The 23254-nt window shown below is 36.1% G+C and overlaps 2 protein-coding genes and 1 long non-coding RNA gene across 6 annotated transcripts in view; 1 reads left to right on the forward strand and 2 right to left on the reverse strand.

Moving 5' to 3' along the window:
• tmem276b (transmembrane protein 276b) overlaps positions 1-8324 on the forward strand; it is a 24318-nt gene extending 15994 nt beyond the window's left edge. Inside the window, exons 3-5 of one of the 3 annotated variants that reach the window (XR_015495822.1) lie at positions 1452-1589; positions 3961-5043; positions 5160-8324. Coding sequence is in view for 2 of the 3 variants with exons in the window: in XM_087261350.1 (XP_087117476.1) it covers positions 1452-1589; positions 3961-4211 (389 nt within the window). In the remaining variant the exon portion in view is untranslated. Of the gene's footprint in view, positions 1-1451; positions 1671-1863; positions 2666-3960 lie in introns of those variants that run through there. The other 2 variants (XM_087261350.1, XM_087261351.1) reach the window with 2 other exon arrangements.
• Positions 8325-11278: 2954 nt separating this feature from the next.
• The window catches only part of gas2b (growth arrest-specific 2b), a 32983-nt gene continuing 21007 nt past the window's right edge, over positions 11279-23254 (reverse strand). The window contains exons 7-8 of the mRNA XM_087261349.2: positions 22718-22825; positions 11279-12731 (exon numbers count right to left, since the gene is read on the reverse strand). Coding sequence (XP_087117475.1) covers positions 12519-12731; positions 22718-22825 — 321 coding nt within the window. The 3' untranslated portion in view covers positions 11279-12518. The remainder of the gene's footprint in view (positions 12732-22717; positions 22826-23254) is intronic.
• Positions 14231-17239, reverse strand: LOC137496178 (uncharacterized). Of its 2 annotated transcripts, none has more exons than XR_015495825.2 (7): positions 17164-17239; positions 16938-17025; positions 16038-16121; positions 15863-15917; positions 15688-15763; positions 15437-15613; positions 14231-15100 (listed from the first exon to the last, which is right to left on the reverse strand). It is a non-coding gene; the product is annotated as an uncharacterized LOC137496178 (long non-coding RNA). The 2 variants fall into 2 exon arrangements; XR_015495824.2 differs by having other exon boundaries at positions 16938-17059.

Raw genomic sequence — 23254 nt, forward strand, 5'->3', positions numbered from 1 at the left:
TCAAAACTTAAAGCACTTCTTTTAGTTCCTACATGTACACATCAAGGTAATAGACAGAGAGGACATTTATGGTGAACATAATAGCAAGACTGCTATTCAAACTGTTCATTTATTTGATTTCTAATTATTACAGTGCAGAGTATGAAAGAAAGTATTGTAAATATATTAGCCACATAGTTGGACAGGAGATTGTATTTACAGTAAGGAATAGTGCATGCGCATTTGTCTTTTGTTTATCTGAGATGATGAGTCTTTGAATAAAAAATAAATAAAAATACAGCACAGGAGACAAATATAGTGTATGATATAGTGCTGACATCCAATCTGTGTGTCTACAGTTATGCACCAGTGTGTGTGTGCGCACTGTGGCTGTGTTTAACCAGTTGTTTGATATGTGTGTGTGGTCATTTAAAAGCCTTTGCTTTAAAATTGCAAGGAAATGACATTGTGATAAATATCAGTGTCAAAAGTATACAAGGGTGTTACAGTTTTTTTCCAACTGCTTACACACAAAATCTTTTCGTGTCACAATTTCTGAAACCTCTTACTCCAAATGTGAAACTACACAGCAAATCTCCAAAACCAGAAGCTATTTCTCAGCCTTGAACTCATTTCAGTTTTCAATTGCATAAAAGACTTTTTTTTCCCCTAACTCTACTCACAATTTTCTACCAAAAACACAAAAATCGAACATGAAGTGACTTGCTTTCCGGGGTCATTAATGTTTTGCAAAAAGTGTGAAGCTGACAATGGGCTTACAGTTGTGCAAATCTAGGCTGGTGTTTTGCACCTTGAATGAAAGGTTTTGCTATTGCTTTATTGGTATTATTTTTACTTTGTTATATATATATATATATATATATATATATATATATATATATATATATATATATATATATATATATATATATATATATATATATATATATATATAATGTAACTTTACCACTGATTATTGTATTACATAAAAAAGTCTAAATACTTTGTTCATGATCAGGAATAATATGCAGATTAACTTTAATAATACTATATTTATGCTCTCATTTTTCCTATATTTATACTACATTATAGAGTGTTATTTCCATTTTCTTATTTAGAATCAATAATTACCTGGGACTGGTGAGACTTAAAGTATGTGCTTTGAAAACAAAATATATATTAAAAATAAATAAATAATATATATTTTTATTTTATATTTTTATAAAAACAATAAGACTTATCATTATTGATTTATTAATGATGCATATAAATGTACAGTGGGACAAATATTTAGCAGTATGTTTCATTATTAACTTTTTATTATATTGATTATAATATTCTTATATCAATTATTCTTGATGAATGAACTAAATGAAAAAAGTAAACATACAACAGTAATAAAAGTAATCACTTTATGTTTATCAGACCCGAGAGGCAGTAAAAGGGCATTAATGTTGGTGTTGTGCACGCAGATCTGCGCAGGATGACAGCAGGTTTTGTGGGCATGGCTGTCTCTATCATCCTCTTTGGCTGGATCATCGGCGTTCTTGGATGCTGCCAGCAACATGATCTCATGCAGTATGTAGCTGGACTACTCTTCCTCATGGGCGGTAAGAGACACCCTGTGTGTGTGTGTGTGTGTTTGTTTGTTTGTTTGAAAGATAGAATGTGTTGAATATGACTCAACTTTGGCTCCATCTAGCGGCTGATTTCTCATACAATCCATTATGGGTTTTCAAACTCGATTTTTGGAGGGCCGCAGCTCTGCACAGTGTTGCTCCAACCCTAATCAAACACAGCTGATACAACTAATCAAGGTGTTCAAGACTACTAGAGACTATTAAGGAGGTATGAGTTAGAGCTGACTGCAGCTAAACTTTGCAGAGCTGCGGCCCTCCAGGAATTAAGTTTGAGACCATTGCAGTACATCATTGTGTATATACACTATACTGTACACACAATAGGGCTTAAAAGTAGGATCAAATGCTTGGCTGCATTGTTTTCAAGTGTTTTCACTGTTTATGATTAATGATTGTCCTAAAATGCTTTTGACATACGTTGTTCTGTGGCTTTGTGTCACATGACTGTGAGGAAGACACTCATGTAGCCCTACACAGTCACAGAGATGCAGCCTTTTTTCAATGCAGGAGTTAGGCTAGTTGGGGAAAGGATACAAATTTACAATTATACATTTCCTAAACACCACTTTAAAGTGTTATTAAAATAAGACTGTTATAGTGTTCGTAAAATAGTCGATAGTCGTAAAATAATCTTGCAAGCAACACTTAAAAAAATGATTTTCTGCTGCTTGTTCAAACTACTGATTTAAAATGAGTTGAATCAACACAATTCTTGAGTTTTTTGGGAGGACAAATTAATTGTTTTATGTTCCATCCACTCAAATTTGTACAAACAACTAAGTTAGTTTAATCAATTTGTGTTGGGAGAACAGAAAGGAATTGTGCGGAAGCCAGCATTTTTTTTAAAGTGTATGATAGTGTCTGTCATAGTTCATCCAATAATAAAAATTCATGAAAAATATTTTTAAAACATTTACATTATTTAAAGAAGATATTTTGAAAAATGTTGGGAAATGGGTACCACTTACTTTCATAGTATTTGTTTTTCCTTCTATGGATGTAAATGGTTACTAGTTAAATGTCTTATTTTGTGTTTAACAGTATACAAATAAATAAATAAATAATAAAAAGCTTAAACCGGTTAGGCGCAAATCAAAGGAGAGTAAATGATGACAGAATGAAACTTTTGCGGTGAACTATGCTTTTAAACTTGCTTTACTAGATTGTAACTCAAAAAAAGTGCACATTTTATGTTGGTAATGTGATTTTAACAATATAATGAATTTCAAGAGTTCCCACTTAGATATGCTTGGCACTTATAGCAGGTTTGGCATGCTGTCCCGGGAGAGAACCCTGAGCTCGGAGATATTTGAGCCCAGGGCTCCCGCCCGGTCTAGAAGCATATCAGGAGAACCGAGATCAGGTAGGTCTCGATCGCTCCCCCTTTAGAAGGGGAGAAAAAGGAGGAGATGGGGTGGAAGGGGGGATTCTTCCAAAATGAAGATAGTGCAATGGGGAGAAAGTGATCCATTTATACTAAGCTAGGATCATTCTGATTGGATTATTACTGATTACGGATGAGTGGCCAGCGGTGCACAATCATATCACATGCTCCTCTCGAAATTAGTTTATGAAACTTCACTTATCAAGAATGAGCTTTACAAGTTTAAAACGTTTTTAAAACAGCGCATGTTTGTAATGAATTACAGTGATTTTTCTGTCTTTATCACCAAAGCTGCATGTCACTACAATTATAAAAGAAGATGCTTCAATCCCACTTTGATGACGTTAAATCAGGTTTATTTTGTATATTAACATAACGGATATCCATACAGCAGTGGATATTAACATGTATCTCGTCACATTTGTCATGCAAAAACAGTGCAAAGTAAACACAGGCGGTGTGTGTGTAAGTGAACTTTGTAAAGACATTGTTTGTGACTCATTGTTGCAGAAAGGCTTGAATTAACTCCACAACAAATGCATTAAATAATCCTTGGGAAGGTTCTTACTGTAGTATTTCTTACAAACGCTGTGTGAGATCTGCTTCCTTCATGTCTGTCACTGTGCTGTTTATCTAACGCAGCCGGGGATTGAAACACACTCTGACAGGCACATGGGAATGATGGGCGGGAACAAGTAGCATTAAAGGCACAGCCAACAAAAACAGCTACATTGTGTTCAAAGCAGAACATTCTAATATAGGTATAATCAATAATCTGATGTTTTGAACTGAAACTTTACAGACACATTCTGGAGAAACAAAAGACTTTTCTTAAATCTTGAAAAAGAGGTAAAATAGGTGCCCTTTAATTAAATTATATTAAAAATATATATCATTATCATATCAAATATTTGAAAATATTGCTCATCCCTAATCCTAAAATGTGCCCTCTGACAGGAACCTGCTGTATTATCTCCCTCTGCACGTGTGTGGCCGGCATCAACTTCGAGCTGTCGCGTTACCCGCGCTACCTGTACGGCCTTCCAGAGGACATCAGTCACGGCTACGGCTGGTCCATGTTCTGTGCCTGGGGTGGGCTGGGCCTCACCCTGCTGGCCGGTTTCTTATGCACACTGGCTCCTTCTTTAAGCAGCCCGCTGGCCCGCACCACAGTCCACAAGTCCAGGCACGAAAACGGGACTGTGTGACCAGACACTTCCTGGAGCAACTTTTCTGAAAGTCTGCATTAGGACGAAATGTTTGTCCTGTTCATCCTCATCATGCAGTATATTGACTGGATCGTCCCTCTGTCCGTTTTCATATGACTTGTGTACGCTGTCCATTTGTTCAGAAGTCTATAAGTGTTCTGAACAGAGTCCAGAGGAGCAAATGGATCCACACGCACAGACCACCGAGCATCTTCCACTCTCTCACGTGTCTCACTCTGGTTCTTTGTGGCACAAAAAAAGCCCAATTTTCACTTCTCCGCTTCATGACATGAGAAGCAAACCAGAGGTGATGGTCTTCTCCTGTCTACAAGAAGATTTGTAATAAAATGGTGCTCTCTTTTCAAAGATCTCACAACTGCACAAACATCTTTTCAAGAGGACAAATAAATGCACAGGTTTTTCTTCAAGCTGGAGGACTGTAAGCCTGAAATCAAGAAAGGAGAGGTGAGAGTATTTCTGAAGCACATTTGCGAAAGCCTCAAAGAGTCTGTATGCGTACAAAAAGTTTGATTTTGTCTAGATTTCTGGTCTGCATTTGTATGAAATTATCAGCACAGACTCATTGGAAATACCCGCCTCAGCCTATATTTTTGTGAATACGTTACTCTGAGTACCGTCAGTGTATATTTCAGATGACAAATCCACTAGAGCATTTTTGCAAATCTAAAATACGTTACTTATGCTGGATACACACTGAAATATTTAAACATCTTATAAGATTGTTAAGATGTTAGAGACCACAAACACAGGGACAAAAAATATCCTAGATCATCCTAGAACAGGGATGGGCAAACTTGATCCTCAAGGGCCGGTGTCCCTGCAGAGTTTTGTTCCAACACTAGTCAAACACACCTGAACAAACTAATCAGTGTCTTCAAGATCACTTGAACTCTATAGGGAGGTCTGTTCAGGACACTGGCCCTCTAGGACCGAGATTGCCCACCCCTGTCCTAGACCAAGCCAAATCCTTTACCATTTTGCTTGAATAATGTGTGCTGTGCCATGATGTAACAAAAACCACACGACACACACCAACAGATATTTAACCAGAGTCCCGAATGTGAACACGAAATCTCTCGAGACTAATAAACAAATAAACATTTGTGTTGTTGCCACAAATCGACAAGCTGATCCTTTATCTGTGCGGTCCAAATATATTTTACTTTGATGTGCCATGACAGAGTTTGATATTCTTCTGTCAGCTTGATTTCTGATTGGATATTTAATTTTTTCATTTATATATTGTTCATATAGTTTCATTTATTGACAATCTCCAGCTTATTTGCATCTTCGCTCTGTTGAATTTTTTTACATTTGCGATTGGGGCACCTCTGACATTCTTCCTAGTAGATTAGTTACAGAAACGTGATCTCTATTTTAAATTGTGGCGGGGGTTTTTTTAGTCGGCTGCCATTACAAATTGTTGTGGTGGTGGTGTGAGCTGTGGTATAGTTTCGCCCCTCCACTGTGATTTCTTGGCTAGCTCAATAGTGACACTGTTTTTTTCAAGTGTTGCGAGATAAAAAACAGACCGCTCAGTAAAATGTCTGCTCACAGTTCCTCGCTGCACTGCAGGTGCTCAGAAAATGCAGTGTTATCATTGATGACAACAACAGAAACCAAAACACTCAGCTCGAGAAAAAAAATTACTTATAGGTCATTCTGAACAAACCTCACACCTCATCAAAATCTCATCATGTTGTCATGTGTAACCAGCATTAGAATAATAATAACAACAATAATAACAATTCCTTACATGTATTGCTTTTTCTGGACACTTGGTGGAGAGGAGACAGAGTGACAAAGCCAATTATTATATGGTTAGGAGGCCATAATGGACAAGGGTCAGTGACAAATTTGGCCAGGGTTAAACCCCTACTCTGGATGTTTTAAATGACATCCTGAGATTTTTAACAAGCACAGAGGGTCAGGACCCCAGTTTAACGTCTCATCCGTAAGAAAGTGCTCACTGAGCAGTATAGAGTCCACTTCACTATACTGGGATGTTAGGACCCACACTGACTGCAGGTTAAGCACCCCCTGCTAGTCTTACTAACACCACTTCCGGCAGCAACCTAGCTTTCCCATGTGGTCTCTCATTCAGGTACTGACAGCCCTGCTTATCTTCGGTGGGCGACCATGTGATAGTTGCAGAGACATTTTGTTGTACGTTTCAGGTAAACATCCTTCCTGTACATATCCATGAGAAGGCAGGACTTGTTGTACAGATCACCAAGCGAACCACTGACCTAAACCCAACCAATAGTGCTTTTAAAAGCAAACATATTAGAAAAATTCAACCACGTAATTTTACAAACAGTTCTTATTTTTCCAATGTATTGGAACCTGTGTGCTCTGCATAATAAGTACAAAACCAAAGCAACCTGACTACATCAGAAAAGTTGTCAATCTGGAGGTAGACAGGTCAGTTAATTACAAACCACCTTCAAGTTTTTTGTGTGTGCTTATTTGGTGCTGTTCAAAGAACTGCACAGAAAGAATCAGTTTTATCAATAGTTTGTCCCTGCAAATATGATTAGTGTGAAATGAAACTGATGATACTGCCCCGTAGCTTTCATTTTAGCTACAAATCACACTCAAACGTAGGCTGAAGCCTGTATTTCCAACGAGCCTGTCCTGCAAACTAGGCTGGGGATACAAAGAGAGCCTTTTCACTCTTTGTTATGAAGGTAAACAGTTGGCTTGTCTGTGGTACAGTAGCTGTTTTTTAGGGGGAATCTGATTGAAATTATTGTAACTAAATGGCATGTGAATTACCAACCTAATTTGTTTATGAAAATGTTTGTTGGAAGTCATTTTCTCATGAAGCCTTATTGCTGTTGTGAGCACAACATGATATGAACGAGAGTTACACAAGAGCTCAGCACCTTCCAGCCACTAATGAATGTTGAGTAGTCAAGATATAGTTGGAGGTTGAAGACTTTTAAGAGAATTCAGTGTTACACGTGGTCACCAAAAGTTATATGAGGTCTACACAATGCAGAAGCTTTTTTTCTGTTTCGGGATAAAAAGAAAAAAATAATTGTGACTTTTTATCTCACTATTGTGTTTTTGTCACTTCAAGTTACAAGTAACATCACAGAAGCCAGGAATAGAAGACAGATTGTAAAAGAGTTACAATTATGAGGATTTGTTCTTATAATTTAATGTTTCTATAATAGAAACGTGTGGGAATTACAGGATTTAACATCAGAATTGGCAAAAATAAATAAAATTGTAGTTGTGGAAATAATAATGTGCCAAACATAGGCCTGAACTTAAAGTTGTAAGAAATTCATTTATAATTGACACATTTCATAATTTTAAGTCCACATCAGACAACTCTTAAAATTTCCTGGTCAGATTTGTACAATATCTTAGCCTGATCTTACAAGAAAAATGTAACTTTTTTTACGTTTTGTCAGTTTAATGGCTAATTCGTACAAGTTCAATCGTGCGAAAATTTCGCAAAAATCGCCCCTAAATACAACCACCATTGGGGGATGAGCAAATCCTACTAAACTGTACAAATGAGATTGTAGGAATTAATACGTATTAGCCACTAAATCAAAAAGTTATGAATTGCTATGAGATTGTGTTGGATATCTTGACTCTACACTTTAAATGAAGAAAAAAAAGACAATTTGTTCTCCAAATTGAATGAATAAAATTGAGAATTAGGAGAGAAAAAGTCATGATTATTTTTTTTTTAACCTATGGTAAAACTAGGCTTTCTTTATAAACCCAGGCTCATTCTGAAAACATACCGCTATATACATTTCTGGAGAGTGCCAAATACGTCCCAGCAGGTGCGTTTTTTTGGAGATCTCAAATTTCTCTCGTGAGTGTCATTCGCTCATGCTGTTCTCGCAAAAATCCACCAGGGGACGCTGTCGACTGACTGACTGACTGACTGACTAATTGACTGATCGACGGACCCATCCTCCTCCTTCCCTAATCCCAACCAACAGTGTATTCAAAAGCACAGATTGACTCGCCCACCAACTTTCCTAAACCAAACTAACAATTTTAAACAGCAATCCAGAAAAAGAAAAGCCCTAGCAGCAGCCTGATTTTTACCACGTTTTCAGATTTTACCACATTCTTACCCTGTTATTTACTTGTTTATTTTATTTTTTGGCTTCTGTTTTAGTCTAACACCGAATTCAAACCCCGTTGTCCTGGTCAACTCTGTGTGTTTCAAGTCTGTCGATGAACGGTGAGCTACTGGACAAATTGGTAACAGTGGGAAAGCTGTCCATACGTAGGTAAGCGGTCAGCTGGTAAGCACGAAAAGGAACAGCATCATAGCCGTAGCGTTCATTTTAAAGATGAAATCCAGCCATACATACATCTGGCTACAAAAATCGCGATCTCCAGAAATGTACATAGAGCTACAATTTCAGAATGAGCCTATGTTGTCCATTATACAGAAAAAGAATAATGTACAGAATTTAAATCAAGACAAAGGATTTCAGCAGCAGGGCGTTTAATATATAACAAATACAAGACACGCAACAAGCTATAATGTTTACATCATGTAATGTTTCTATGACGAATTTCAATTTCAACCAAACAATATTTAAAAAAGAAGAAAAAAAAAATCAACAAGCCTGAAGGCTTTAATCTAGTAATAATCTAGTAATGCCTTTTTTGAAAGTGAGTGTGTCTCTAAGATATCTGAATAATTCATACTGATCCTTCTCTCACCATGGATATTATTTATTAAGGATGCTGTGAAAAGCACAGTTACCATAAATCATTTAACAATGCCTCACATGTCTTTGCCAAATGTACATTCATAGTCTCAGAGAAATCACAAAATCCAGATCAATCCTTGAGCACAATATACTGATGTTGATATACATGGAGGAGGTGGGAAACGCAATAGTTAATGCAAGACACTGCAGGTGAAAAGGAAAATGAAAACAAACCAACTAGGAGTTTTACAATTTCCCCGTTGACTGATTACATTTATTCTATTTAGAGTTCTCTAATTTTTTTTCTTTAAATATGCAAATCAGGTCATGTTTAATGAAATAAGCACTAATTTGCATACATTGTTTGCACAAATATTTAAAAAACTAGATATAGGTTTCAATTTCTTGGTTTGTTTTCTGACAAAGGTTTTGATTTTTTTTTAATTAATCCATAATTTAGAAAATGCAGCTTTGCAGGTATTTAACAGATTTTTTTTCCATTTTTTTTTGTAGAATATATATATATATATATATATATATATATATATATATATATATATATATATATATATATATATATATATATATATATATATAAAAATATATATAATATGTAAAAAAATTCAGGCCAATTATGTGCAGCTGATTTCAGTGCTATCACTCAGTTGAATGGGTGGAAGGCTGTTATCATCCATCGGCATGGTAAATCAGCTATAGATAACACACTGCTGTGGCTGGAAGTTATTTATTATTTATATTATGTATTAAATTTCCCATTAATTGTATTTTATTTACGTCTTATTAACTTTCCTGGAGGTCCAGTGTCCTGCAGATTTTAGCTCCAACCCTCAACAAACATACCCAAACAAGTTAATCAAGGTCTTACTAGGTACACTTGAAACACCCAGGTAGGTGTGTTGAGGCAAGTTGGAGCTAAACCCAGGAGGACACCGGACCTCCAGGAACGAGATTGGTGACCCCTGGTCTACCCCAACCCTAAACCTAACAGTCACAGTAATGTAAAAACAGATCTGGATCTGGAGTCTTCTCTATTAGTATAGCTGATTAACCATGTGGATGGAGGATAACCGCCTACTGAGCCTACCAGTAGGTGCAGAAGGCCCCTACTGGCCCATGTCTATCAGATGATAAACACTGATAATGCCCATTCAATCTAGTAATACCATTCGAAGCGGGTGATTACGTATGAATATATGTCCCAGGAAAAACTTTCAGAATATAGATATGAACAAAACTAATGCTTAGTGTATGTATGTGGGAGAAAAACAATATTTGAAAGAAAACAGCACTTAAAAATGTGCATTGCATTAAATATTAACAGCTACAAATAAATATAGAAAGATAAAGACTGATAAAAGAAACACAAATATATTTTAGATTTAACAAACCTGAATCAGTTATGTGCATTTGTCCTGCACAACACGACCAAAAAAAGCCAAAAAAAAAAAAAAAAAAAACGAGAGGTGTCTGTATGCAGACCTGGTGCAGTGCAATCTGTGTTGCATCCAATGCTATTTAATGCGCTGACCTAACCCCACCCCTTACAGTGACGTCACTAGCTCCATTGAGTGCATTGTGTCTGACATTGCATCACTGAGATATGCAGTCTCAACTTGCATCAAGGCTGCATCCATATACCATTAAAAAAACAAAGCTCAAAATCTTTTGACAGGCTTATGGAAAAAAAAAAAAACAAGTAAACAGTTTTTGCCTGCAGTGTCTTGCCTAAAGGACAACAAATACTGTGTAAGTATTCTGAGTGTATATTTTGGAAAAAATAGGGTTGTGTTTGTAAATTACGTATTGAGGGAAACTGGCAAGTCCAGTCATTTTTTATGGTGAATCTTAGTGTTTTAATGGTATAAAAGCATTTGAACAAAGCCAAAAGAATTAATCCCTTTAGGTAGGTGGGAAAGTGTTGTATTGGTTGTGACATTTCTGATGAACTGTGGATCGGGTTTTGATTGAAAACAGTGGCGAAGACGTTTTAAACACCACACCGAGATTCATGTTCAGATCTGAAAATGTTTTAGAGAGGATTAAGGTGGAAAAAAGAGCACAAGTACATAAAAGCATCAAGTGTTTTGTCACGTTTGGAGAGAGACATTTGTACAAAAGTTGCCATTTTCTTTGGCAGCCGATGTAGCACCACTTTTTACATTTATTTTGGGGTATGAACTGTTTTTACTGGTTCATTTCATAATTACAGCTGGACAATACAGGTGTCAGTGTCTCGCATGCCATCATATTTATTAATTTCAGTGTATTTAGATTGTGTCCATTTTTTAAATGACTTTTATTTTATGAAATAAAATGTTAGTAGCATTTAATCATGATGTACTTCTTTATTAATATGATTTTAAATTGATAATCCCTTCGGGCTTCATCTGAGTGCATGCTCAGTGTGTACTCAGATGAAAAATAATCATATTTCTGAATACACGAAGGGAAGCATATGGAACAGGTGGCTCATGTATGAAATGCATTCTGTCTTACATATTTGTATGTTCACAGTCCTGTAGCCATGACATTTCTAAATGAAAAAGTTGTCAGCTTTAGTACTGAAATAAGCTCTTGACTTGATATATGGCGCCATCTAGAGGATCTTTAGGCACATTTCAATTTTAAACACCAGCTAAATTGTAGTGATAATAATAATAATAATATAATAACAGAGCCATAATCAGAATTAAAAGTTACAATAGAACAAAAATATATAAGACATTGGCTCCTCTATGAATGATAAAACATTACAGATCTTACCCTTTTTAAAATGTAACATAAGAACAATAAGAACAGGAGGATGTTTATTAAAAAGAAAAAAAGAAATAAGATATATATGTCCTATATAAAAAATACAGATTAATATTCTTTTGTGTCAGGCCAGATCTAAAAAAAGTGACCCAACAAAGCACCAAATTGATGCATCATACAAAAATAAAGCATGTTCTGAAGGAAAACATAAACATTGAAATATATTAAAAGAATCTTAAACTGCAATAAATTCCTTAATATGGAACTTTGGCATGCCTAGGGCTGAATATGAAAGCTATATTACTAACTGACTTGGCTAATTTGTTTTCTAAATGCTAATTTATTATTAATATGAACTGGAATGCTTTTATTTTTACACTCATTGAAAATGAATCTCTGTGAATTATATTAGTCTTAATCAGAATTTCTCTCAGCTTGCATAGTTTTCATTTTTCTTTTTAATGTCTTTGTCTTGTCTTTTGAAAGCTGTCACCGGGACAGTACCTTTTTTTTTTTTTTTTTAAAGGACACCATATTGACACCTTAAGGTGCAAATGATTTCCTAACGTGTACAAATTAGCTAAAAACTGCTAAAGGTTTATGTTTCGTAGTGTACCTTTATTTCTGAGACTGTTGATAAGCATACTGTGACTTAGTAAATGCTACTTTGGGGTAAAAATATTAAGGAACTGCTGCCAAAATGAAAAAATATTGTCAACATTAAAACAAGATCAAGCCACCTGGGCTGCTTCCCCCTAAAAAATATCAAAATCAGCCTGCTGTAGATTGAGGCAGAGGTTGCTGAGTCCCATCACTTCTTAGAGCGACATTGTGTACTACCTACGACCAGATAGCTGTCCCGGGACAGCTCTCTCTTGACTGGGGACCTGCCGTTAGGCTTGGAGGATTTGGGACCAGGTCGGGCGATCATAGTCATCCTGCATGGGTCATGCTTTAACAGGTAAGTGCCAAAGGGCTCCCATCCGCCACCAACACGCACCATAGCATGTTTATCATTCAGCATCTGTGTGAGAGAGACAAAACAAAAGTCAACATCACTCTTAAATGAGAGAGTTTCTTCAGCTGCAAGTACTTTTCTGTCTACAGTTGTATACTAATATAGTAATAATAACCTATACACAACATCTCTGTAGTTTAAGTAATAATTCCCCCCACACTGTTTTTTCCACATATGCATTGCTTAATAGCATTTCTACAGTGAAAATTATAATGATGAAAACATCAATTAGCACTTTGTTTATTGTTAGCATTTTTATTTTGATATCATATACAGGTGCATACATGTGATATTTAACTTTTGACCTTTTTTTTTCATGCAAAACCGCTTACCAAACTACATATATACCAAAGCTCCAAACTGGTTTCCCCTTGTACAATACATGCCAACTCATACATTTTACTGAACAAACACTGAAATAGTTTCTAATCTTCTTACACACACACACACACACACACACACACACACACACACACACACACACACACACACACACACACACACACACACACACACACACACACACACACACACACACACACAGACAGACAGACAGACAGACAGACAGACAGACAGACAGACAGACAGACACACACAGACAGACAGACAGACACACACACAGAGACAGACAGACACACACTGCTCTCAACACAATTAGAACAAGACAGATTTATAAAACAGATATATATTTTTCTAAGTAATATTCTAGTCACTGAAAATCCTAAAAAAAAATAAAAAGATAATACATTTAAATTCTTGCAAAATGTTGGGGAAAAAATTACAAACTACAAAACTGCAACAAAATGTAAAAAATTTCATTGTTAGTCTTGAATTTTGCTCTTTTTTTTTTTACATTTGTCTTTAATATTTTTCCCTAACATTTAAATTTGGATGTACTAATTTTGGACTGTTATCGTAAGTTATTTTGATCGATAAGCTCCAGATTTGGCTTCAGTACTGATTGATTTAATGTATATGCACAAATATAATGTTGTACAGCTTTTTATTACATCTTCCATTAGAAGATATAAGTTCAAAAAGGAGATTTGTGAGAGATGTATATAGTAATAATTCACCTACGAGCACATTTACAGTAGATGTCAAAAATGTTTTTTGTAAATTTTGTGTGCAAAAGAATGTGGATATGTTTTAAGAACTATTTTGGGACACTTTGGGACTGTTGATTAAACATACAAACCATTGCAGAATAAAATATGAACCATTTTATACTCTCAGAAAAAAAGGTACAAAATTGTACCTTTTAGGGTATAAATGGCCCTTCACTGGGGTGGTACCCTTAAGGGTACAAATTTGTACCTCTATTTAAAGGTACAAAATTGTACCTTCTACATTTGTACCCTTTAAGGGACAATTTTGTACCCTAGACACTGAAGGTACAAAAATGTACCTTTTTATATTTCAGTACCTTTTATAGTATTTTCAGGGTACTGACCCAGGCATTTTGATCCTTTGGTGACTGCATGCACAAATAAATAAATAAAATATTTTGGTTCACAGATGTCCATTTTTATTTACTAATGTAGAAATATTTCATTACAACTCACTACTGAATGTGTTAAGAAATAAAATTACACAGCAAGTATAAAGCAGACATGTAAAACAGTAAAAAGAACAATTTAGATAAGAATAAAAACTAAATAATCTACACTTAATACAAAGACCACAAGAATACTGTTTAAGATTTATAAACGCATTACACAGGCTACATCAAGTACTGCACTTTACTCGGTCAATACTCGGTCATAATAAATAATTTGTCATCAACATTTTCTCTGAATTTCAGAATGAAGGCAAACTTTCTCTATAAATTGCTTCAACAGTGCAGAAAATCAAATACATCAGTAGCCTCTTCCTCAACATCAGTAGATTACTCCTCATCATCCTCAAGTGGAGTTGTAATTTGTTGTAACACAATATGTGTTTATGCTTTTGATAAACATGACATGTAAAGCACTCATAACTGGAAAATGTTCTTTGATAGTCATTAGGACCACAAGTTATTTAAAAATTTGCTTTATGCATGAATGATAGCAGTGTGCTGGATTAACTTGATGATTGTGATTATCCCAAGAGCATGTAGAGAAACAAAAAACAAGGTTGATCACTCTGGTAACTGGATCAGATCGAGGCTTGTCACTGTCCACCGTTCATTCAAAACATTCCACTGCAGAAACATCAAGGTGTTCTTCTAATAAGATGGATATGTCAAAAATGTATATTCGTCCACATCATTAGCCCGGCCAATCGCAATCCCATCAACTCTGAAGACTGCCGTGACTCGTCTTGTTAACACAGTTGTCCAGTCGGTGGCCTCCTCCTGTACTTGAACTGTTGGATGTGGTGAAGATGATTCACTGTAAATGACAAAGCAATAATTACATTAATATCAGTCACTCTATCACTGATGAAGAGAAAATCCACATGCATAGAAAGTAAAATAATTAATATTCACTGATTAAAAAAAAAAGTATCACAGATTAAAAGACTAATACAAATTTCATTCATTCATTCAGTTTTTTTTCGGCTTAGTCCCTTTATTAATCTGGGGTTGCCACAGTGGAATGAACCACCAACTTATCCAGCACATGTTTTATGCAGCAGATGCCCTTCTAGCTGCAACCCAGTATTACGAAACATCCAGACACGCTTATTCACACACACATTTATACACTACAGACAAATAAGCTTACCAAATTCAGCTATAGCGCATGTCTTTATACTTGTGGGGAAACCGAAGCACTTGGAGGAAACCTTCACGAACACTGGAAGAATATGCAAACTCCTCACACAAATGCCAACTGACCCAGCCGAGGCTCGAACCAGCAACCTTGTTGCTGTAAGGTGACAGCACTACCCACTGCGTCATCCTAATATGAAGAATATCAAGAATTATAAAATGCAATTATCACAGCATATACTGAACAGAAAACAACATACGCACCGGAGCACAACGAAATGTTCAAGTGTCTCGCTTAACAAGGCTGGCAACATGAGAAGTGCTGCTGTAAAATCAATTCCTGGAACATAAGATGTGGCATACAAACAAATATGAATGAATCCATCCAAAGCTTGAATTTCATAATATTAATCAAGTGGAGAAAGTTTAGAAAGAGTACCTTAGAGTCAGGTCAATAGCATTCTTCAGTTGATCTCTCATCTTTCGATGAAAACCTAGAAAATAATTTTAAACATGTGGGTGTACATTTATTGTTGTTTGTAAGTAAAAACCTACAAATTTAAAATAGTATGTAAGCCATTAAAACCATGGTATAGATAATGAGAGATACTTACATCTTGTAACTGAGCCATGCTTTCATATGAGATGCCTTCATTGCTCTGATGCTGTTAGGCTGCATTCTGTTGTTCAATCTTGTCCTGAAAGACAATTGGAAACTTCAAAAACTTCTGGAAAGCAATAAGATAAAGCAATAACTATTTACTTATTTTAAGATATTAATAAAATAGGTAAAATAGCTCAAGGTACCAGTTTCAGAACAGATGAGACAAATTATTACATTAAAGAACAAAGTATAACTTAAAACGTCGATTTATACAACATGGTATGTTAATAATTCTACATTAACATAAGTATAACGTTAAACGATAGTAAAGCACCAACAATTCTGGACATGAGAGTTTGTGGACACTCCTCAACATTAATGTAACTTAGACACTGAAACGAAGATATGTACAAGCATACACACGCCACGTTTGTAACTAGCCACGTTTACATAATCAATCACTTTGTTGGTGACAAAATTGTGATTTTTCTTCACAAAATGGCGGTGTAACTAATATAACCGTCTAAAATTACATTTCCGCGGTCATCCGTGGCTAGAAAAATGGCCTCAAAATATAAAACATTATCGATAATTACAAATTTCCAGTATTAATAACAAAAAGTTTTATATCAAGGTATATGAAGACTTTAGTCGCGCGAGCTCCGGGCCACACCGCACATTACTCACGGGTCACGGCCCGATTCCGGTGCACGGATACGGCAGCGTCGGCTCGCTTCTGCCGCCGCAGCTGGCCCGAGTGTATTTTGCTAATTGGGTTGCGATTATATTCCGCCGTGGCAACACTTATTAATAAAGCAGTAACGTAACGTAAGATATAAGGCGCGAATGCGTAACGTAGGCGACAAAGGGAACTTTTACACCGAGAAAACTAACAGCATATAGTACTCACCGTCTATAACGTTATGTCCCTCGGTGACTTCGATATCACATTGTATTAACTTCTTTAATAAGCTGCAGACATCTTAGCAAACTCCATCCTGCAGGTCAACGTACACCAGGCAGTCCGGAGCACTTGAAGCGGGGAAAAGCCGAGACCCGAGAGTCAGACAAAATCAACAGAACACGGCTTCACATGTAAAAATGAGACTGAAAATATATCTTTAATACATTCTTACCTGAAAAGTGTGGACTCCAAAATAGACTTTTCTTTGAAAAGCGTGCGAAGTTCTGTGTAAACAGCCAGCATACTCGACAGACCGCCTCAGTAACAAACACTACTATAACGTCTCAACAAGCCAAATTCTTAAAGAGACAGCAACATCACCACCTGTATGAAGATGCTGTCACTCTGCATAGTTCTTATTCTACATACCATAAACTATAGGGTCTTAAACAGTAAGCAAAAACCAGTATTTACGTTTTTAATGATTAAAATTACATTCAATTATAAATTAAATTATTAACATTTTTGAGAAAAAATGTAATTTAAGTACATGAAAAAAATTTAATTATTAAAATATTTAATTTAATCAATTTATTTATTTATTATATTTTTAAATTATGTATTTTAGTATTAATGTTTAGTATTAATACATTTAAATTAGTGTTATATAGTGTCTTGATCTTATCATGAGCTGAGGGTACAATTTTGTTCCTATAGGGAAACAAACTATATAATTGTACCTTTAAAGGTGCCAAATTGGTCCTTTACGGTACAATTTTGTATCCAAATGTGCTATAAAAGGTACAAAAATGTACCTTTCAAACCTAAATCTGGACATTTGTACCTTTATAGCCCATTTGGGTACAAAATTGTACCCTAAGGACCAATATGGGACCTTTAAAGGTACAATTTTATATTTTGTTCCCTCTAGGAACAAAATTGTACCCTCATTGTACCTTTTTTTCTGAGAGTGTATCTGAAGATAAAAGTTTAAGCTATAGTACAATCATTATTGTTACCTTATTAAATTATTATCGTTTTTGTCGTAGTTTCCAATTGAATAAAACAGCAATGTTTCAATTCAACACTGATTGTTTAAATATTTACAATAATAAAAAAGATGCTGATCAGATAACCCTGCTGAAATACCACAGGACATAGTGGGAAGGTATGTATGCTGGTCTTGCTGGTTTCAATGCTCGTTTTGCTGGTCTTGCTGGTTTTAGTGCTGATCTTGCTGGTCTTAGTGCTGGTCCTAACCACCATTGAGACCAGCAAGACCAGCATCAGCATTGTAACCAGCAAGACCAGCATCAAGACCAGTAAAAGCAGCATCGAGACCAGCAAAACCAGCATCAATCATACCTTACAAGCATATGCTGTTTATTCAGCAGGGAAGATGTATACATGCAGGGACGTAGCAACCAAGGGGGATAGGGGATACATCCCCCTCACTTTTAGAGACGTACCATTTAGAAACCATTTAGTACCATTATTAACTTGTGATTAATAATAAAATTAATGCAAAATTGATGTCATTTAGCTGTCCCCACACGTTTAAAAAGTCCGCTACGCCCCTGTATACATGTTTCAGTTCAGAAATAGAGGGTATTAATGCATCTGCATGAGAACTCTATATTTTAATAGTACAAATATTTTTAATCCTTTGTAAGATTTTTAAAAATGATCTCCCTATAACAACCCCTCTCATCAAATATTCAGCGTCTACATCTAATATGCAACAGATCTGATGAAAGGGAAATTAACCCAGTCAGAAAGGTGGCAGAGTGAGAGAGACTGTTCTGTTAAAATCTCATTAAGCCTAATGAAACGCCACCTCACGGCACCAGCTGAGCACCAGCAAAGGACACACACACACACACTCACCTACTCTTGCGCGCACCAGATCAAAAACAAGGAGCGCGCAATAGAAATGCATTGGAACTGAGGAGAGCACAAGACGGGTCAGGTCTCTTGAGAAATGGGTCTCTGTCTCTCGAGGCACAGACCCTCATCTATTTCCCCCTCCCTCCATCTTATCAGTCTTGACCCTCCCATTACAAAGCTGTTAAGCTGCTGGTAAGACAACTGGATTTATATGTTGTGCGCCTCCCTCCAAACCGGATCAGCTCGATGCATCCTAATAGAGGGATACATACATACGCGTTTGGCACGTTTGCCAAGCAGTGTAATTGTAATTACCAGGCGGCTTGATCAGTCTCAGCTGTTTCCAAGCAGATTAAAATGTCAGGACTGACAGAGGACTGAGGGCGAGGGGGAATGAATAAATACACGAAAGAGGCGCGAGGAAGGGAGGGGGGCTGTTTAAGAAAACCCCGCGTCAGTCAAGCTTTTGAGCTGTGCGTGAATAAAAACAGTCGAAGGCAGAGCAGAATGAACGCGTTACGCAGTAATCTTGTGATAAAATAACCAAGTGAGCTATTAGAAATCATCTACATGCTCTGTCTGTTCTGTAAAGCCAGTGTTATCAAATTAAATCTGACTCTCGCCTCTTCTCGTTTCTTATTGTAGCCCACAGCACACGATGATGACAGCGAAATTGATTAGTCGGCCTTTTTCCTCTACTAAAAAATTGATGAAGAAAAAAGAGCGCTTGTTATGTCCAAGCCCTGCCCACTAGATGGCAGATTCTAGCAGCTTTTAAATCCTCATGTCAACAGGAACTGATAGAGCACAGAGGTAGAACAGAGTCCTTCAGATATGCTAGTAAGCCTGTACTACATGTAGTAGTTATAATTGCTGGTGGCCATTGCGTTCAGGGCAAACTCAAGGTCTAGCCATTCAGGATCATGATAAATCTGTTGCAGACCAGGTACACCCCTTCATGGCAGTTCCCTCATGACAGTGGTCTCTTTCAGCAGTAAAATGATTTTCTAAGCACATTGTTCAGGTTTGTGCAGTGCTCTGGCTTCTAAATTCCCCAGAATTCAAATTCTAATTGAGAGTCAGTGGGACGTGCCTGACCAACAAGTTCAATCCACCTTGCTAGACTTAAAGGATCTGCTGTTAAAAAATCGTGATGCCAAATAAATCACAGGACAACTTCAAGGGTCTTGCAAAGGTCATGCTTTGGCAGACTAGTGTTGTTTTAGCAGCACAGGTGTAATGAGGCCAGCGAGTGAACCCTGAACTCAAGAAGGTGCTCTTGCGACAGACACTGTATTCTTTAGCCTTCCTGTTAGAGTAACAGCCTCCCATGCAAACAATCCACAGTTCAATCACAGCTCGGAGCAAGTAGATGGTGCAGTTTACATTGGTGCCGTGACCCGGATGAGACTGAGCTTTAGGGGGTGAGTGTGATGGAGACCAGCTAATAAAGTGCTTTGCGGATAAAATCTCACTCCCCTAATCTCAATTTGCTCTAGTGACAGACGTACTGTAGTTGCTGTAGGACAGACGGGTTACACATAGATGGGAGGACCATCAGCATATAAGGCATGTGGTCATATTTTGTCTTATCAGTGAGAGTGCTTCATTATTTTAGTGATATTCAATATGTCTGATTGAGACGGCAAATAATATTACACACAGGAAAATCTATTTAAAGCACATCAAACAGGCAAAAACAAGACCAGAAGTGCCTTGTGGGTTTGTTTTCCTGTGTGCCTCCCACTTCAATACACCTGGATGAGATTCATATCTGGAGCGTTTCACTGATCTACCATTTGTGTAGCAACAAAGAGTGGTGAATATATCCTTAATGACCAAACAGATCAAGGTGCAAGATAAACCTAAAGCATAGGGCATACTGTATATAGCCAAAATACACAAATCTCCAGAGCACATGTAAAAAGTGTTAAGAAGCTAGTGTTAGCCAATGTGGGGTCCGTGAAAGGAAAGTTTTGTCAGATAAAGATAAGTAGTTTTCAACAGTCAGTGTTAAAAATGGCATTACGCTTTCAAGTCAGATCTAAAGAGTGAAGTATTCATGCCCCCATTAATATCCCTGTTATTGACAGACGGGGCATGAAACGTATTTCTTAATGATTTACCGATTCCTTACTCTTTCCACTACACAGCTCAGCTATTGTGATGATCTAATGGATCTTCCTTTGCTTTCATTTTAGCTGAGGATGACACAACAGAAGTAAAAAAAAAACACACACATCCAACTCTCTTCCACTGAAAAGAAGGGTGAGAAATGATATTAAAAGCTCCCCTCTCTTTCTCTTTGAGTGCTACAGTAAGCCTCTCTCTTCCTAATTGGATCTCTGACATAAAAAGCAGCTGCTTTTCTTTCTCAGCCTCACATACTGGTGCCCGAAGGATATGTCTGAATGAAAAATCATAAAAGGGAGGGCGGAAAAAAACAAAAAGCAAGGATATAAGCCCCTGAATATCAATCACGCTGCTAATGGCCAATGTAAAGTACATAAATTCTGCTTTTATGTGAACTTTCGCAATCACAGAAGTCTAATCTAAACAAGTGTATTGTAATTACAAACAGTTTCTCTAATCATTCCACATGACCCCTATATTGATTTATATACAAGGTTTTACTTAATCGAGTAGATTTGAAGGTTCTGTTTGTGTTTTCAAGCAGAAAATACTAGATATACCTCAAATTGACAAAAGAGAAGTTCTTATTAACATTAATTGCTATTAATCTGACAGTGAATAGTGTGTGTAATGTAAGAAAAGTGTATTCCAATATGTTTAATTAAGCATGTATTGAGTTCCCAAATTAAATAAAGTGACAGTTGTGTTAAATATTCAACTATTCCCTAAAGGAGATTAAGGCATTTGCCTTTTTAAAGACTCATGTGTGAGCTTTTAGGCACTTTAAGTTTTCTAAAATCTAAATTACAAAGCATACAGTTGAAGTCAAAATTATTAGCCCCCCTTTGATTTTTTTATTTATTTATTTTTAATTTTTAAAATATTTTCCAAATGATGTTCAACAGGGCAAGGAAATGTTCACAGTATGTCGGATAAAATTTTTGGAGAAAGTCTTTAAATTTAAGCAGTTTTAAATTTTAAAAAATCTATATTAAGGTCAAAATTATTAGCCCCTTTAAGCTATTTTTTATTTCCATATTCTACAGAACAAACCATTGTTTTACAATAACTTGCCTAATTACCCGAACCTGCCTAGTTAACCTAATTAAGCCTTTAAATGTCACTTTAGGCTGTATAGAAGTGTCTTGAAAAATATCTTGTCAAATATTATTTACTGTCATCATGGCAAAGATAAAATAAATCAGTTATTAGAGATGAGTTAATAAAGCTATTATGTTTAGAAATGTGCTGAAAAACTCTTCTCTCCATTAAACAGAAATTGGGGAAAAAATAAACAGGGGAGCTAATCATTTAGGGGGTTTAATAATTCTGACTTCAATTGTATATTGAGTATGAGTGAGCAATTGATGATCCTGTTGTTTCTTGGGCATTATCTGTTCTGATTTATGTGCACAGTCTGATCCTAGATATTTGTTAGTCTGAACCTCCTTTTTCCCTATTCAAAGGTGTGAACCTTTTCTTCGTGTTGCCAGGCAACCCTAGCTCCCATGAGGCTTTGCCTTGACTGAGTACTGTGTTCTTTCAGGTTCAAAACTAATATTTGTGCTTCTAAAGAAACTGAAAAAGCAGAGCAGGGCTTGTTGACATGTCGACGCTTATAACAAACAATGAAACATGGGTTTACATATCATTTAAATTCGCCGTACAGGAGTCAATGGAAATCAGACACTTTGCAAGCTAGTAAAATTACATATCACATAACATTTTGTCTGATTTTCTACTAAAACAGAAAATGCACTACATACCCTGACATAGAGGACTTTGTCTCCGACACGATAATGACCTTTTGGCTGCTTCTCAATGCAGAATTTGACTGGACATTTGCATGGTGGATCTTCTGATATCTGCCTCACCTGAAACAACAAAGAAAACATGCTTTTGAAAATGAAGTTTACTCACAGTCCAATTCTTCTTGCCATCACTGCAGTCTTCAGTCACATGATCCTTCAGAAATCACTCTAAAATGAATTATTATCATTATTATTATTATTATTATTAACATTATTATTAGTAGTAGTAGTACTAGTAGTAGAAGTATTAGTAGTAACCGTAGTGCTAATGATAACAGTAATAAAAGCAATAATGACTGGAGTAATCATCTCATTTGAAACAACTTCATACAAATAAGAAAGCAGTATTTCATAATAAAAAAGCAGTTATTTAAAATGTTAATAAATATTTTACAATTTAACTTTTTTTTTTATTTACATTTAATAATTGCTGCCTTGATGAACAGAATAATTTTCTTAAAAAAAAAACTGACCCCAAACTTTTGGCCGGTA

The sequence above is a fragment of the Danio rerio genome, chromosome 7 (genome assembly GCF_052040795.2).
Source record: "Danio rerio strain M-AB ecotype USA chromosome 7, GRCz13ab, whole genome shotgun sequence".
Lineage (NCBI taxonomy): Eukaryota > Metazoa > Chordata > Actinopteri > Cypriniformes > Danionidae > Danio > Danio rerio.